The sequence below is a fragment of the Gallinula chloropus genome, assembly GCF_964237585.1.
Source record: "Gallinula chloropus genome assembly, chromosome: 4".
NCBI classification, from domain to species: Eukaryota; Metazoa; Chordata; class Aves; order Gruiformes; family Rallidae; genus Gallinula; species Gallinula chloropus.
The window spans coordinates 15,295,604-15,313,476 of record NC_140088.1 but is presented as its reverse complement, the minus strand read 5'-3'; the positions used below and the strand labels follow the sequence as shown (position 1 = coordinate 15,313,476).

At 38.6% G+C, this 17,873-nt stretch overlaps 1 protein-coding gene across 1 annotated transcript in view; it reads right to left on the bottom strand.

Annotated features, from left to right (window-relative positions):
* Positions 1-17,873, bottom strand: part of GPHN (gephyrin) — a gene marked incomplete at its 5' end in the record, with an annotated part of 281,057 nt that overhangs the window by 184,058 nt on the left and 79,126 nt on the right. Inside the window, one exon of the mRNA XM_084262827.1 lies at positions 11,380-11,458. Within this exon, the coding sequence (XP_084118953.1) occupies positions 11,380-11,458 (79 nt within the window). The remainder of the gene's footprint in view (positions 1-11,379; positions 11,459-17,873) is intronic.

Sequence of the window (17,873 nt, the reverse complement as noted above, 5' to 3'; positions counted from 1 at the left end):
TGAGGGAGAAAAAGATCTTCTAATGTATATTTTTTAAATAAGTAATTCAATCATGTCAGTCAAATGATACTCCAGAGCATCCTCTATTTTCTAAAACAACCACCTATCCAAAAATTACACCAGTATCATTTAACAGATGAGATACATTCTCATATCTGAAACTAAATAACCACTACAAAATAGAATTTTATTAGAATAAAAATTAGAATACAATGAAAAGGGCGAAATTGGATGTAAGAAGAGAGATGCTGTAGCTAAAGAAAAAACCAAAAGCTTAAAACTGAATTATGAAGGGTGTAAGGGGAAGCGTTTAGTGTTGTAATATCATTGAGCTGCTTTGAAATAACTACGGAAAATCACTTGAGGTAATTTTTGAACCCTTGATATTTCAGTTTCATCCATAGAAAAAACATGCTGGTTCTGGTTATGCTCTAGGGATTTTTATATGTTGGCACAGATAAAGGGAAAAGCTAAGTGAAGAATCTGTGGTAAAATTCAAGGTACAGTAAAAGAAGATGACAAAAGCTTACATGAAAACACCAGAAGAATTAACATGGGATAACTATATTGTTACGGCTTCTTTCACATCCAAAGGTAGATGTTTTATTATTTATTATTATTAATGTATTAATATTACTCAAATTTAATATTACTTATCTTTGAGCAGCAGATTATCCATTTCACTGCTAACAATCTATAATAATAGATACACAATTAGCATACAAATTCCATAGAAGCCAACTCTAAATATGGCAATCTTTGAAGCATTTGTATCTTCGACAAAATCTCTCCTCTCCTGCAAAAAGACTCATGTCCAGGAGTCTGGTCACAATTGATTTTCAGAAGAGTAAGCATTTCAGAGGAGCATTTAGCCATTTTAATCGAGAGATTGGAGGAGAGAAATTTTCTTCTGCATAATAAATTATTAGAACTCCTGAATTGAGAGGCTTTTGTGCCTCCATTACTGGGAATTCCAAATTTAAAAATTCAGCCATGTCTCCAAATTTAAATTCAGACATGTCAGGGAAGACCACTCAAGTTTCAAGGACAAGCATTTGCTGACCCCCTGGGAAAATGTTTCTAAGTCTGTAGGTGCTCCACTACTTATACAACTACTACTCCTAAAAGAAGTATATAAAAATTGCCAGACTAGCTCAGTCTTAAGGTCCACACAACTCAGTATGATGCTTACAGAATAAACATGAGATAGAGCATTTGTCCACCATTACACACTTACTGCCTTTTCCCATCTTCAGTTCATGAGCTTCGCTGACCAAGACACTGCCTGCAGATCAGCTTTAACATATAATGACCAGCAGTCTAATTCCTTTTTTGCATCTATCTTTTCGACTTCTACATGATGTTACAGCAATTATTAAATACTCAGTTCTGCTACACATAAGTATGTACTTTTATTCATTTTAAACCTGCTGTCTGATTTTTTCCTGTCACAATTTCTGACCCATGAAAAACAATGAATAATTGCCTCTCACTTTTTTTTTAATGCTATTTCATTCTGTGTACCTCTACCATTTCTTGGTTAAGGTGAAAAGTTCTAGTCTAATGAACTTCTCTGTGTGGGGAAGCTCTTCCAAACATCTGCTTAATGTTATGATCCATACTCTACCCTTTTTAGAAGCCAATACAGTAGTTAAGAACTAAGCATATTCAGGTTTATACAGTCATATAAATAGGTCTTCTGTCTTGTTCTCTGTCTTTTTAGTAAGTACTCACATCTTGTTTTCTTGTCTGAGTATGGAAACACACTTAATACACAGTTGAGTATTAAAAGGATCTTCTCAGAACTATCAACTGATGCAGGTTAACCTAAGATCAGCACTGTAGATCATCCTGTAGATGCACATGATACGTTTCTTTGTCATGTCTAGACACTATGAGAAGAAAGTCTCTTTCAATACCCAGAAAAGATCTGGACATAAACCAAAAAAAGTTGAGTCAGAAAGTATGAGGTCAGGTGAAGAGTCAGGTCAACTGAGATTCAGGTGAACTCTGGAAGTAGCAAAATGAGCTTAGAAGAAAATATTTGAGTTCTGAGGGTCCCAGATCATCAGAGTGGAAAGCTGATGAAAATGTCAAAAACGCAACAGAAAAAGACCCCTCCAAAAGACGCTTGAAATGAGAAGATCAAGAAAGATGAGGTAAGGTCACTGAGATAAGACAAGAGAGTGCAACTAGAAGCTGTGGTGGACTTACATTGAATGACAAGACAAAAAGGAAAGTCAGAGGTGTAGACCATAATCCCTCAAGAAAATCCCTCGCATTTTACATAGAGCTTTAAGAGAGATCTTGGGCTCTGATCGAAAAAAAAATTAAATGGAGTATTGAACAAGAAGCTGGGCTGCTATGCCACTAAATTCACAAACAAATACACACTTTACATTCTAGTCCAATCTATTCTTATCAATTATTAGTGCTAGCAACTAGAGAAAAATGTCTTCTGATATTTAACTCCAAGACTGCTACAGCATTTGGTACATAGTCAGTTTTCCTACCTTTTCTGTGTAAAGTTATTTTAACCCTGAACATACCCAGACATACCGGAGTCTTGTCTATATTCCTTCCAAATGCAAAGGAAAACAACGTAATTGTAATATTACTCATGCATGTGCTGGGTCTGGCTGGGATGGAGCTGTCTTTCTTAACAGCAGCTGGCATGTTGCTGTGTCTTGGGATTTGTGACTAAAATCACAGAACATTAAAAGTTGGAAGGAACCTCAAAAGATCACCTAGACCAACCCCTCTGCCAGTGCAGGATCACCTAGATTACATCACACAGGAAAACACCCAGGCGGGTTTTAAATGTCTCCAGAGGAGGAGACTCCACCAAAAGTGGTGTTGGTAAGACATCAATACCTTACCTATGGCTGAAGAGTGCTAGCGCAGCATCAAGGGCTTATGTTTTCCCTCTCTGCCACTCTACAAGGAGATTGCGGGTGCACAGAGTTGGGAGGGGACACAGCCTGACCCAAGCTGGCCAAAGGGATATCCCATCCCATGACATCGTGGTCAGCATTTCAGCAATAAAAGCTCAAAGGAAAGGAGAAGGAAGTGAGGTAATGTTAATGTTGTGGTTTTGGTCTTCATAAGTGACCCTTCTGTGTGCTGAGGCCTGGCTTTCCAGGAACTGCCTAAACACCTGCACGCTGATGGGAAGTAGTGAATTACTTAGTATTAAGGCTCTTTCTTATGCTATTGGAGAATGTAAGGTATGAAGACAAAGGGGTTTAAAAGTACCCACTGTGGTTGTCACTTCAAATTCCTGCTGCTTCTAAATTTTTCCAGTTGCAATTTTTAAAATCAAAGTTTAAAAACACACATAAAACCAACTTTTAATCAGTTTTGTGAAACTGTTTAGATTGAATCTTGATGAACATATTCCAACCTACATCCTATGTATTTTTTTTCAGATATCAGATAGTAGAGTAAAACAGACCAGAAAGGACACAGCTTTTCTTTAAAACATTTTCTTACTGAAAATGTTTCTAGCATTTTCACTTCTGAACAAAAGTTTAAGTACATCTAATAAAAATAACAAACTTTAATCCTGAAATTGAAGGCTCTAGTAAGTCTTCGTAACCAATGATGATGTTTCTTATTTCAATGAACATCATATATCCATTAATAACTGTTAGTTCCAGAACAAGCCAAAGAAAACAAGCATTTCTTTGGACACCTTCATAAAAGAGTACATTCAAAATACATGAAGTTTAAAAATTCCTAGTAACAAGGATGATCCCTAGTTACAGATCATATAAGTACGGTTTCCTGAACACATTTAGATGGAGGTTCCTAATAAACTTCAAGCAGTGCATCCCTGCCCTGTAGATAAGTACTAGAACTAAATCTGAAACTAGTCCTAGAACTGAAAAGCCAGGTGGATCACCCAAGCCACAGCTGCCACACCAGCGAACAGCCCTTTCCCCTCAGCAACATTTATTAAACCAGACATCGTGCTGGGGCTGCACAGTTTCTAGTTCCAGACCAACATTTTTTGTTACTTGATTAGCTCTTAATTGCTGGCTACTGCAGAACATTGCAAGAGCAAGAGGAAGAGAATTCCTTCTAATAATTTGGAAACTGTATGATGAAAGTAGACAACTTTGTCCTGAATGTAACTACCAATGGTAACATGGAGCTTTAAAGATGCTACAGGAGACTGCTTTGGGCCAAGTGGTAAAAAATTATTGGAGTTGAAAGTTACTCAGTGCTTAAGACAGACATTTTTCTTCTGTTCTGCTTTGCCACAGACTGCTGCTAAGGCTTTGCTTCAGACAGATGAAGTTGTTCCTACAAGTTTATGAGTCATTAAGCATACACAGCCAAATAAAAATGCCTGCAATATTAGCAATTTTTGCTACAAACTGCCAAGGAATCTCATATGTTGAGACAACGATTATCTTGAAGCACAAGTAATAGAGGTCTTCAATGAAGCTGAAAAGTATATTTCCTTCATATAATCAGCGTGCCTAAACAGAGAGCCCCTTACAAGGTGCCTGTAAAAAACATTTAGGGACTTGTTCCTACAACTGGAGATAAAAATTGTTTGGCATGTAAACTACAGAACAGTCTCTGAGATATATCTGAAGGAGTCTGGTTGTACTATGGAGAAACCAAACAGGGCAACCAGTCTGAAAAGAAACCTCGGGCACTTAGGGTAAGCATGTTTTAATTATCTTAAGGGAGGGTAAATACTTGCAGTTGAAGCAGATAGAGACTTGTCTAACTCTCCCAGATTGATCAGAAACCATCAGGATATCATAAGGTCATATCTATTTATATCAACTTTAAGAAGTGCTTATTAGATTACACTCATTATCATCAATTACTTTAGATAGGTGTCAGACCTTTGGAAGTTTGCCATATACAACTTTTTCATTAGATGCTGTACTTCAAATAGGCTGCACTTCTGTTACACCTCAATATTGCTCTTCAGCATAACAGTGCACTCTGGGCTACCATAGCAAGTCCTCCAGTTGTCCTGAAAAAGATCACCTGATGAAGTCACTTAATTCTTACAGATGAGCACATTAACAGGAGACAAGAGAACAAAGAGAAATATTTGTAAGCCAGACCTATTATGAAAAACATACACTAATATAGTCAAATATTGGACAAACAACTGAGCATGAACTCCCACTAGAATGCTGCTGCAAAACAAGATAACAGCAGATAGTATTAGAGAAGAAGTATTTCTTCTCTGTGCTGAATTACTGTGACTGACAGTTAAATAAAAGAAACAGGCATGACATTCATCTATTAGAACAGGCACTGAAAAACTAGAAAGGCTGCGCAAAGGGAAGAGGGAGAGAACTGGTATTGTCATAACATGGGATTTGTAACCTCCACCAAGACAGACTACGCTACTTATTTTGAAACGAGGAGTGAACCGCAGAAAGAATGCATGACAATGCTTCCAGTTATCCTCAACAACTGCTAGACATGTTCCTTCAAGTGAAGGTAGGCAATGTGAAATTTTACACCCACAGATGTAATGTTGTGTTTATCAGGTCTTCAATCCTCCAGTATACCTTATGTCCTCAGTAAGACACAAAAAAGAAATCTGAGCTTCTCAAGAATTCCTTCTTCATCTGCAGTCCATCATCTTCAGTGACAAATTTAAAAGTATCTAGCTCTTCCTTCTATGGTTGTAAAATACAACAACCCAGTGACAAAGATGTTTTGTGTCAGACTTCAGTCTCCTGTCATGGTCAAATGGAATTTAAAGTTCATCCAGGAGTTTCTAACACAGACCTCTTCAACTAGTGGATTCTAAACATTTTGGTTGTCTAATACATTTACACAGGGAGTAAATAACATTTTCTTCTCACAACTTTAAAAAAGCTTCTGTAATACAGAAAACAACTACTGATCTCCTGTCAGAAACATGTCCTTACCTTTTATATTTATCTATCCTCTCTAAATTGGTCAGCTAATCTGAAGGAGGTACAAAACACCGTTTAGATGTGATGTGATTTTGCCTAGAAAGAAGCTACTCAATCTCTCAGATCCTGTTCATCTCAATGAAGCTCTAAAGATGTTTCCAAAACAAACGCGTATCAGTGATTATGTGCAGCTGCAGCTGCTGAATTGCACAACGTTCAAAACCATCCTCCCTTCTGTCTAGACAAGTATTTTATAAACTTTAAGTCTATATACAGGCTACAGCTGAAAGGAACATCTTATGAAGTGACACTAAGAGCTAAAATTTGAGCATGTCTACACGTAGAACTTCTGCTGGAAAGAGGTGGGTGTACGCCTAACACCGCAGTGATCGCACCGTTCCCGCCTGTCCTGCTTTTGACTAAGAGTTGATTTTCTTCTGAGGAGCTGGAGTGGGGCTGTGGTTTGGATTCAGGATGAGAATAATGTTGATAACACACTGATGTTTTAGTTGCCAAGCAGTCAAGGACTTTGTAGCTTCCCGTACTAGCCTGTCAACAGTGGGAAGATGCCCAAGAAGCTGAGAGGGGACATAGCCAGGACAGCTGACCCAAACTGGCCAAAGGGATATTTCATACCATGTAACATCACGTTCTGTATATACGTGAGGAAGGACAACTTTGGAACTAGCTGAGCATCAGCTTCAAGTGGTGAGAAACTGTGCTGCTCATCACTTGTTTTGTACATTCTTTTATTATTAATCACCTCTTTCTGTCCTATTAAAATACCTGCGTATCAACCCACAAGTCTCACTTTTTTCCCCTTTTCAATTATCTCCCACATCCCACTGGGGTAGGGGAGCGAGCAAGGTGTTCACCTCCAGAGTTCATCTAGTCCACCCCTCCTGCCAGAGCAGGATTACCAAGAAAGGCAGCACAGGGCAGTGTCCAGGCAGGTTTTTAATGTCTCCAGAAACGGAGGAGACTCCACAAGCTCTCTGGGCAGACTGTCCCAGTGCTATGCCACCCTCTCAGTAAAGAAGTACCTCCTCATGTTTAGGTGGAACTTCCTATATTCAAGTTTGTGCCCATTGCCTCTTGTCCTGTCACTGGGCACCACTGACAGCCAACATTGCTGGCTCGCGGTTAACCTGTTGTCCACCAGGACTCCCAGATCAGAGCTGCTTTCCAGCAGGACAACCCCTAACCTGTACTGGTGCCTGGGGTTATTACTTCCTAGGTGCAGGACCCTACTTGCCCTTGTTGAATTTTATAAGATTCGTAAGATGCCCAACTATCCAGCCTGTCCAGATGTTGCTGCACAGCCTTCCAACATGTCAGCCACTCCTCACAGTTTTGTATCATCAGCAAACTTACTGAGGGTACACTCTGTACCTTCAGCCAAGTCACTGATGAATAGGCTGAGCAGGGCTGGACTCAGCACTGACCCCTGAACAGCTGCATGGTTGTTTTAGCTGATGGCCCAGTTAAACCACAACTGCCCTTTTGCCACTCAGTGCTGGGCACCAAAAAAAGACTGTCATGGTTTGACCCCAGCCAGCAGCTAAACCACACTCAGCCAGTCCCTCCCCACTCCATCACACCCAGTGGTGAATCAGTGGAGAATCAGAGGATTAAAAATGAGAAAACTTGTGAGCTGAGACAGACAGTTTAATGTCTTTAAAGACTAAATCAAAGCAAAAGCCACACATTATAAGCAAAGCAAATCAAGGAATTCATTCACCATTTCTCATGGGCAGGCAGGTGTTCAGCCAGCCCTAGGAGAGCAAGGCTTTGTCATGTTTAACAGTTACTTGGGAAGACAAACAACCAACCTCACTCCAAACATCTTTCACTTCCTCCTTCTTCCTCCAGCTTCATATGCTGAGCATGAGGTCACGTGTTATGGGGTATCCCTCTGGTCAGCTAGGGTCCACTGTCCCAGCTGTGTCCCCTCCCAACTCATTGTGCACCCCCAGCTTACTCACTTGGGGCAGGGGGATGAGAGGCAGGAAAGGCTTCTGCTCAGTATGGTAACGCAGAGATGTGTGTATAACCAACACTGTTTTCAGCACAAATCCAAAACAATGGTTCCAGTCATTCCACACTAGCTAATATGGAAAAAACTATCCCAGAAAAAACTGCCACAGTGCTTCATGGGTGTATCTGAGTTAGAAGGAATTCAGTTCTTACTACTGGAGGAGTTTCAGGAGATAGCCGTATTGAATTCGATCTAATCCATTTCTCTCCTAACCAGAGATTGGGAATTGAGAATGGGGAAGGAGGAGGAAGAAAGCGGATAGCATTCAGTCTGTTCCTGAATGAGGAGTTAAATGAACTCATCAATTTTCTGTCTTTCCTTGAGCACCAGCTTCAGAAGTTTTACCTTGCTAAAGAGCCTCAAAAATCTCCACACAAAAGCAGGATGTTGCTAGCATCTTAAGCTGTTCCACTGCATTTTACCTCAGCTGAACACAGTCTGAAGAATATCTGCACCACCAAGACCCACCAGCCTGGTTCCTCCAATTATACCTGCTGTCTGCTTGGATTTCTTTTCTTAAGCATTTTTATTGTCAGGGACAAAGGAAAAAACAAGCTCCTGATTTGAGCAGCACAGCTTTTATTACTGATGAGGAGAGAACCAAAAGCAGGTCAAGTTTAGAGAATCCAGACTGCTCTAGCTGGGAAATCAACTGGGGAAAAAAAGACTACCCTGACAATTAGGCACGCTTGATCTAAATCAGACACTAACCAAAAACTCCACAGTAGTATCTTAATCAAGTTTCAGTTCAATGTAAAAATTCCATTTCAGCCCTCCAGAAAACACCTTCTGCAATAACAAGAGAGAAGTTGTCTGTGATGGAGCTAAGAGGCAAACAAACATGGGAGATGCCAACGTGGCTTAGAAAACTGTATGAAGTAACTAAGACTCACAAGAAATGTACACCATTAAAATGCTTTGACAGTACGCAACCAACCTAACCTAAAACCCTTTTTATACTACCTTCTTGATGTATTATACTGTATTTCTACCTGTGCTGTTAAACCATTATCTGCTAGTAATGTGAACCTCTGCTAGAAGTACACACTGATTACCTATTCATATGTTAATGAATGTAAAATCTCTTGCACTCTCTTTGTTAAACTATTTTATTAGTGTCACACATCACAAATGCACTGCACACCTTTAGAATGACAGAGCCATTCACAGAGAAAGTATTAGGATTTTTTATGTAAATCTGATGTTGGTGTCTGACATTGCAAAGAACAGAGGTGGCTCATCCACAGTCAGATCAAACAAGCACCAAAGAAATCCTAACCCGTAAATATTGAACGTGTAAGAGGACGAATCAAATGCTTTTTTTGTTATTTCAGTTATCACTATAGGTGAAAATCTTAGCCAAGTGCTCTAACGATTTTAATTAAACTTTACTCTTGTTTCAAAAAAGGTTAAAACATCTCTTTGGCTGGCACAATCATGCTTTGGTGCCCCTGCAGTCCTCTGCATTCCTCTTTGCATAATAAAGCACTCTGGCGCCATGGGACCTTAAGAGTCACCTACAAAAGGCTGGGCTGAACAATACAGCCTCAGATTGTTTCTTCATTTTGGAGATTCACTCACACTATCACACATTTTGCAATAACTCTTAATAGGCACTCAGTCATAAAATTGCAGGAATATCAATTCGAAAGATGAAACAAAGTCTACACATTCCTAGGCAGGAAGAAGCAGACTTTTCTTTCACTATAACCTGTCCTACAACAGAAGTGTCATGAGCAGTCCCTAAGACCTAACAGAAGTTTTGAGACTTTATTTAATCTTTCAAAGTCATAAAAGTGGTGACATTGCAGTCGCTTATGCTTTTTATGCAATAAGCAACAGAAATTAATTTATTTTGCAGATAACACTAATTCATTACAAGTTTCCTGGACAAGGAAGAAAACTAGAAGATTTCATCACTTTGGTAAACAGCAAGGAAAGTTATGATTCTATAGCAAAGGTAATTCATCCTTTCTGAATGTAAACTCCAGAGGTGCAAACCCAAAACTATGTGTTATAGCACATAAGCCTACCTGCAGCTCAGAAAGCCACACATAAATCCTAAAAAAGAAAGGAAAAAACCCACAAACAAACAAAAACCCCACAAAACACAACAACACCCAAATACAACATTGGTTGAAAATTAAGACCTTAGAAATAGTCTTGAATTTAACATTTAGATAGCATTTATTAATGATTTGCATTCATTCCGTGAATCTCAAGCAACAGTTTTACTTCTTCCCTGTACCTCCACGGTTTCATTAGTATAAATTATCAAATGTTGCATTATGTTAAAACTTCCCAAGAATGCTTGCATATATTCATATATGTCATTTACCTGTAGCAACACGACAAAACAAATTCTGCATCTACTTAATTTCTAAAAATCCTCTGTAACTGAAACAAGATGTCAAATACATCTTATTTTCTACTACTTCCCAACCAATACTGAAAAATGTGCTCTACCACAGGACCATTGTGCTAGGACCCATTGTGGAATGCAGACTCATTCTTTACTGAGAGGATGGTTGGGCTCTGGAATAGGCTTCCCAGGGAAGTGGTCACAGCACTGAGCTTGGCTGAGTTCAAGAAGCATCTGGAAAATGCTCTCAGTCCCATGCTCTGACATGGCTGGCCCTGTGTGGAGCCAGGAGCTGGACTCGATCATCCTTATCCCTTCCAACTCAAGATGTTCTATAACTCATGTTATGAAGATGTGAATTTTCCCCCCTCTCCCCTTTCCCTAATAATAAGTGGTACAGTTGTGCACACTAGCGACATTTTCAGCTAGTACTAAATGTTAAGTGAAAGGGGGAAGGACACCAAAACCAAACAACAAAACCCAAACAAAAAAAGGTATGATATCATTTCGAGTCTGGCTCAGAGATCATAAGGTTCAATTTTCGAGGAAAACAAAACACCAAGATGAAGAACACTAGTCTTGCCATGAGGTAAAAATTAGATCATATGCTCAAATACTTGGATTAAAACAGGTAGCGGAGGAAGAAATAAGTATCAGTTGTACAAAATGAGATACAAAGAAAAAAGATTCTATACGTTAAGATTACTGAATAATTATGTTATCATTAGTTATCTTCTAATTTATATACATTTCCTCCTTAAACAAAGAGGGGAGATGAGGTGTATACGACTCCTCCATAGAAACACCAGCACGTAAAATTGTTACCTCTGATGACCGATCTTGTACCTGTTATTGTATGGGTGTATTGGATGTAAATTCATGAACAGAAGTAGGTAAAAACCAATGTGGTTTTAGTAACATTTGTCTGTATTAAAGACTAATAACTTGGCAAGCATATTACCACTGAAGCACTAAGTGTACTTCGTCATACTATTTCTTTATATAATTACAAAACTGCTCACAAGGATATCATGAAGAAGCTTTTCTTTGCTTAGCAATAAGAGCCAGATACTCACAAAGAAGGGTCTTGGACCAGATCTTTAAGGTTTATCCCACTACGATCCTCGGCAAGGTTCCTGAAGCAACTGTCACTCACTAAAAAAAACAGAAATAAAATTAAAACAAAACCAAACCAGAGAAACAAAAGAGGTGGAAATTTAAGAACAGAACACAATTATTTTGATTAACTAGAAACACTTTTTGTGTTGGGTGTCATTTCAATGTTCATATATGAAGTCTGATTTTCAGTGAGGTTTCACCTAATTCAATCAACTCGATAGAAGGTGATACATACTGTATCACGAATTACAGGGAAACAATCTGTTTCAGCTGATGGCCTTACAACTCCACCACCCATGGCTACATGTAGGAAGTCTCAAACACAACCACTGGATATGCCAGTACAAACAGATACCTGTTCACTTAACAGCAAAGTCTGTAATCATGCCCCTGCCAGTACTCTTAACCTCACCAGAAACAGTGAGAGCTGATAAAAATTTAAGTTTGCAGTTGTTCATGGGTTAGCAAAGATGTTTAATATAAGCAACAGCCAAAAAACCAATGAAGAGCAAAAATTTATTCCAACAGCTTAGAACTTGTAAAGTACATGTAAGGCAGTTATTGTAATAACTGAAATTACAGCACAGTAAATTTCACAGAAGTTTAAAAGAGTATTAGTGTGCTTTCACTGTCTTCACTAGTTTAAAGCATGCCATTTGCTTTTTTTATTTTTTAAAACCTGAAACTCCAAGTCTGTTCAGCACACGTACCCCATTCCCACAAGTGTGCTCATATCTTAGAACAATGCCACAGTCAATTTGAGGTGGAAAAAAAGTAGTGGTACATATGCTTTAAAAAATAACTAAAAAATCAGCATCAATTCAAAGGAATTACAGTTATTTCCATCTGCAACAAACTTCCTGTAGGAAACAGAGGTGGTAATATGGCAAAATCAGTGTAAGGATCAATTTGCCATAGCTAGGAAAGCAATCTGCCAAGTAGAAACATGTTACTGCTCATCTTCTGACACAGAACACAGCCTCGCATCTGGGGATGGGGATGTGTTCCAAGTCATCTGCAAAAGCAAGTGTTCCTACTTCTTTCTGCCTAAATGCAGGATACTCTTTTTAATTTACATCTTCAAGTATCTGTGTGCATCACCACCATTGAAAAAATGCAAATCATTCCCAAAAATGTGTTATTTTCAGTGACTACTATACATACATACTGTGACAGACCTACCTAACACACTAAAAAAACCTGCAAAACATTTTTACTAGCACCCCTTGTTGCCAATGCATCTCACAAGCATGAAGCCTGTTAGTCTACTGGGAAAGAAGTACTGGAAGAAAAGGCACCAGAAGAAGGGGCTCGGGTAGCTCATGGAGCAGGCACCAGCCTGGCTCTCACACAGAGCCTGACACCTAACAATCCACCACATTAACAGCAGCATTTTACAAGTGTTGAGAACATTAAGAAGTTCACCCGCCTTGCATCTCAACACTGTAATACCCTAGGCTTCTAGTTGACACCCTAGGCCTCTCTCCTTCACGATCTCTGAAAATGCTACCTAACAGTTGCTTCTCAGAGGCAACACCTGAAAGCCAAGCAGCAGATTGCAAGGAGCCTCCTGGCTTGGAGATTACTGCCACCGATCTTCAGACTAAACAGCAGCTACTGGTGCTACTGACACCCAGAACTCCTGGTTTGTTCCTCCTGAGACTATCCAATCATCATCTCAATATTAAACTGAGATTTAACTGCACTGAGTTGGCAAGAGCTATCAACTTTGCTATGGGGAGCTCACCTTCAACACCCTGGGACTTCAGAAACCTTTTATCTCCATGTACATCTTATGTGCTGAACCCAAGACCCTTGTATTTACAACATCTCTAACTCCTGAGCTAAAGGAACAATTCCAAGATCAGATGACTCAAACAACCTACACTCTAGATTTTATGGGAGACAAAAAATCCAGCTAAGTTGATATTTGATAGTTTATAGTTGTCTCTTGTCAAGTTTGGCAACAAACAAAGCAGCATACAGAACATTTTACCTACTGTCTTCTCATAAATCTTAGACTAGTGTTGTATCAACATAGCTCCTATGCCAACACTACACATAACGAACAAAAATGATGGTCAATAATGGTTTTTTCACATTTAAGTATTATTTAATCTAAATAATGCTGCATTTTTTCTAGTCTTCTCCAATCTCCTCATCAAAAGTAATTATTACAAGTGACGAAACTACTGTGAGTGTTCTAAAACTCTTTAAAAAGGATAATGAAAACAACATAAAGTTGTTTTATCAGTAAAACTAGCCATTATTTGTCCGTACAACTCATGAAGTTTATTAAACAAAATGTGTTTTAAATAAATGCTTAGAATTAAAACACAGATTTGCCAGAGACTGTCGTCATCTTACTTGTCTTAACAGAACTCCAATACATAAATACCCTTCTCATGAAGTTGAAAATTGCAAGCCTCCCCTCTAGTTAGCAGAGGTGGGCCTTACAAGCTTTTGTGAAAATGACAAACTCAACAAATACACACAAAATTTGAAAAAGGTATAATTTTTTTTTTTGATTGTAGGAATCAGAACTCTGGGAAGCTGCAAATGTGCAAGCAAAATCAGAAGAAAAAAACAAAGTACAAAACCAGTTTTAGCAACCAATGCCAAGAGTTTAGTTAATATCCACCAAAATAAAATTTCTCAAAAACTAACATTTGACAATAATTGCCAATTACATTGATAGCAATAGGAGAGTTTCCAGTGACAGGGAGTAATTCAGTGGAAATGGCTGGAATAAGACCTCGTAGAGGAAGGCTTTGTCATGCTTTACTGACCCACACACTGGCACTGCCACCCACCCTCCCTCACAGCCTTGATAACTCTCACCCAGGAAAGAAAACAAACATTCAGCAGTAAACGCAGGGTATAAGCAATCAGGCAGGGCAGGCAGGGTAGGTACTCCATTTCTCACAGGCTAGCAAACCAGAAAGTGATACTCCATGTATTTTAAAACATGGTCTACTCTGAAATGCAAGCTATTTATTTCAAACAGCCCAGGGAGTGAAACTGGTATGGCAGACGGTATGGCAGAAGTATCAGGATGGTGAACAGTGGTTTGAGAGAAGAAAAGGCAGAAGAAAACTTTGCATCACAGTCGTAAGTGGTAGTCCATGCACAAAAGCCATGCCAACTTCCTGTCTTTAAAGTACAGCCAAGGGAGACTTTTGCACAGGACATCTATATGAACACACTCTCCATGCAGGTTTCTATTGTCATTTCAGATTCTTTTTTAAAAAAAAACAAAAAAAAAGTTTATAAAATCTCATATTTTAAGCAGTGTCGAGCGCACGTTTTACAGAGAGATACAGAACTGTAGGCTGCTCCCCTCTACATTTATACCAAGTGTCTGAGACTGATCTATATTACAAACCCCTACACATCCTTCCTTACAGAGAAAGAGAATCACAACAAAAAATTTCCCTAAACACATTTGCTCCAAGGAGTGTTGTACATATAATGACAGTCTATAAGCTACTACAAATGTTTTATAAGAAATTAAATATTAGCACAACTATCACAAGCATGCACTGAACATACTCCTACCACAGAAACACATACTCTGGAAAACATCACGCTAAGGAGAAACCCCTAAACATCCATGAAACAGCTGGACTTCAACACGAGCTCCTCCATGTGTCAAGAGTAAAGAGGCTTTAGAAATAGTTCCAATCCACCATTTCTTCTACTATGAGCTCCCATTTTCTATTACTGATGTTCTGTTTCTGACCCTTGTCTACTCTTGTCCCTAGGAAGTAATTGGAGATGGGAATCAATAAGGCAATATAGTTCTCACCTGTCAATTACACAGCATGCACAATTCTGTATGAAAAGGTTAAAATCAGCATTGCCATGCTAAAGTGCAAATATCTAGTTTGCAACAGTTGAGGCCTTCCCACTTGACAACTGTGAACTTCTTAATCTGTCCATATGACTTTTTCTTTCCTTTAACAGAGACCATACTGAAGGAAAATGAATTATTAGCCTGTTGATTTCCAAAATCACAAGTAGAACAGGAGTTATATGAAGGTAAACTAATATTTTCTCCAATTGGAGGTAGGTTATAGTCTGTTGTGAACTTTATCCTCTGTGTTTGTTTGCGGTTTTTTTGATATCCTACAACTTGAAAACTATATAGCCCCTTAAAACTGTAAATTAATCTCTTATCCCACACAGCAACCAAACCCCCTTTTAGATTAAAGCAGTTCAGGTTCTATTGCTGTTAACAGTCATTTTCACATCATGTGCTTTACAAAAGATGCAATCATTATCCTCAAAAAAATAAGGGCTATCTATAGTTTGGTAAAGCTAATTAATCATAACATTTATCTCTCCAGTATCAATATATGCAATTCCAGAAAACAGCTACTACCTGCCAGACTTCCCTCCTGGTTATCTGAATTCAGAACTACTTTTAGACTAGTTGTGTTTACGTATTGATAAAAACATCCTGACAGCACAAATGCTACACTCAAAGACAGACATTGATAGCTAATGCACTATTACTTCAAAATACATGGACTACTGAAACATTGAACAGGATGCCCTGAAGTAAAAGATACCAGTTTCTTACATTTCTGTCTTTTAGTGATAACATCTCCTAAATCCAGCTCTTTTTCTCAGCACTACTCCGCCTATCTATAGTATTTCTGGCAGACTTTCCATAGCAGGTCTCTTTCTTTACCCCTCTTTTTATAGGATCATTTCTATGTTGAGTTTTTTATGCTAGATTCATTCAACAGCTGATAAGTACAAAAAAATACTTAGTATACTTAGGATGTTCTGGAAAGTACCGGTCTGGCACAGCATTGTATTCTAGCCTGGTTTTGCTGGCAGTAAAGCTTTGTTCTGAAGTCTCCTTTCAGATTCAAGTGGTTCTGCTCCACACGCTGCATACAAATGTAGCAGGATTCAAGTATTTTGTTTTTATAGGCCCAGCCTTATGCACACTGTAGCAAGTGCTGGCTTCTACCTACTGTAATTGTACATACTGTTGACTTCAAGACATAACAACCACTGCTAAGGAAACTTAGGGTTTTGGATATAAGGTAACAAGTTTTTTTTCCTCAGACCTCAAGACACCTCTCTTCCAAAGCCCGCTCTCCTGCAGACACACAATTCCTTCCCTATGGGCGCACTCTGGAAAAGGCCAAGGAATGGGATAGCACCAGAATGTAAAGATTGACTCTATTAGTAGATAAAATACCTTAAAACTATTTTAGTACCCCATGAACAACAGAGAAATACCCTACATTTTTTTGCTGCTACCTGTATTTTTCAAGTGACTGCATGTCAACCAGCCAATATACATAAAACAGATGGCACATTACAGACATCTTGTAGCACCTTCACCAGACCAATTACAGAAGACAGCAAATTAATTGTAAGAACAGCACATACAATATTTGCATATCTGCATACAAATTTCTGACATATTTACAGAATAAAGAGACCTACTAATCTTCATGCAAACTAAAAATGCCTACAACTGCTAAGAAAATAAGTTGACTGTGTCTAGTAGAAATAAAGTGGGTTAGTCTCCTAAGGATTTGTGATCTTTGTTCACTAAACACCATTTGCTATCACCCAGACAAGGAAGAGAGCTAAAGCTAATACAAAGCTACACACGTGGAAGCACTAGTTGACACCAAACTGTGTTCTCCCTGTTAGTGATAACAATCTGAGTCCCCTCTTTGCTTGGCTGCTAATTTCTACTTCATTTATAGGTAACAGTATTCTTAAAAATTCTCATTTTGTTACATTGCATTTACTATTTTATTATTCTGCTATCACCATTTATTTTCTCATATGTGGAAAGACTGAATTTTGTCATTGTCTATCTTTGGATTATGTAAGCCTTGTTTTTCCCATGGCAGATAATCTAAAAAACATTTTCAAGATTGCAAGGTATTGACACGTATTACATTTCAAGGTAATAAAATGTAATTTCATTGGGCATTCAGAGCTAGTTGTAGGGTAAAACTAGTTGTAATTTCAGTTCATGTATTATAACTTGCTCCCACGTACAAGTTCTTAGTAGACAAGAGCAGCAAGAACACATTTGTTTTATTCCCATTATTTCAATACACCAACATCCTGTAAGTCATCTCTTTCTCACCCACCCAGCAAGTGCTATTGTGGTTGCTGGTGTGGCAGAGAAAGCACCAGGGGAATGCACTTGTCTCTATTTTCCTCTGACTAGGTAAAGACTGAAAATCATTCAACAGCAACTTCATTGATTGTAGAGACAGGACTGCAGTGGTTACTGTGACTCCCGACACAAATCCACCCCTCACACCTGAATCTGCTTTGTTTTTCACAGTGTGTCATATACTAAAATATTGGGGAAATCTAAGTATATTTTTTCAAGGTGACAAAATTGAATATCCACCTTTAAGAATATCTTGAAACTGTGCTTTCCCAGATCCCAGAGCAGAGC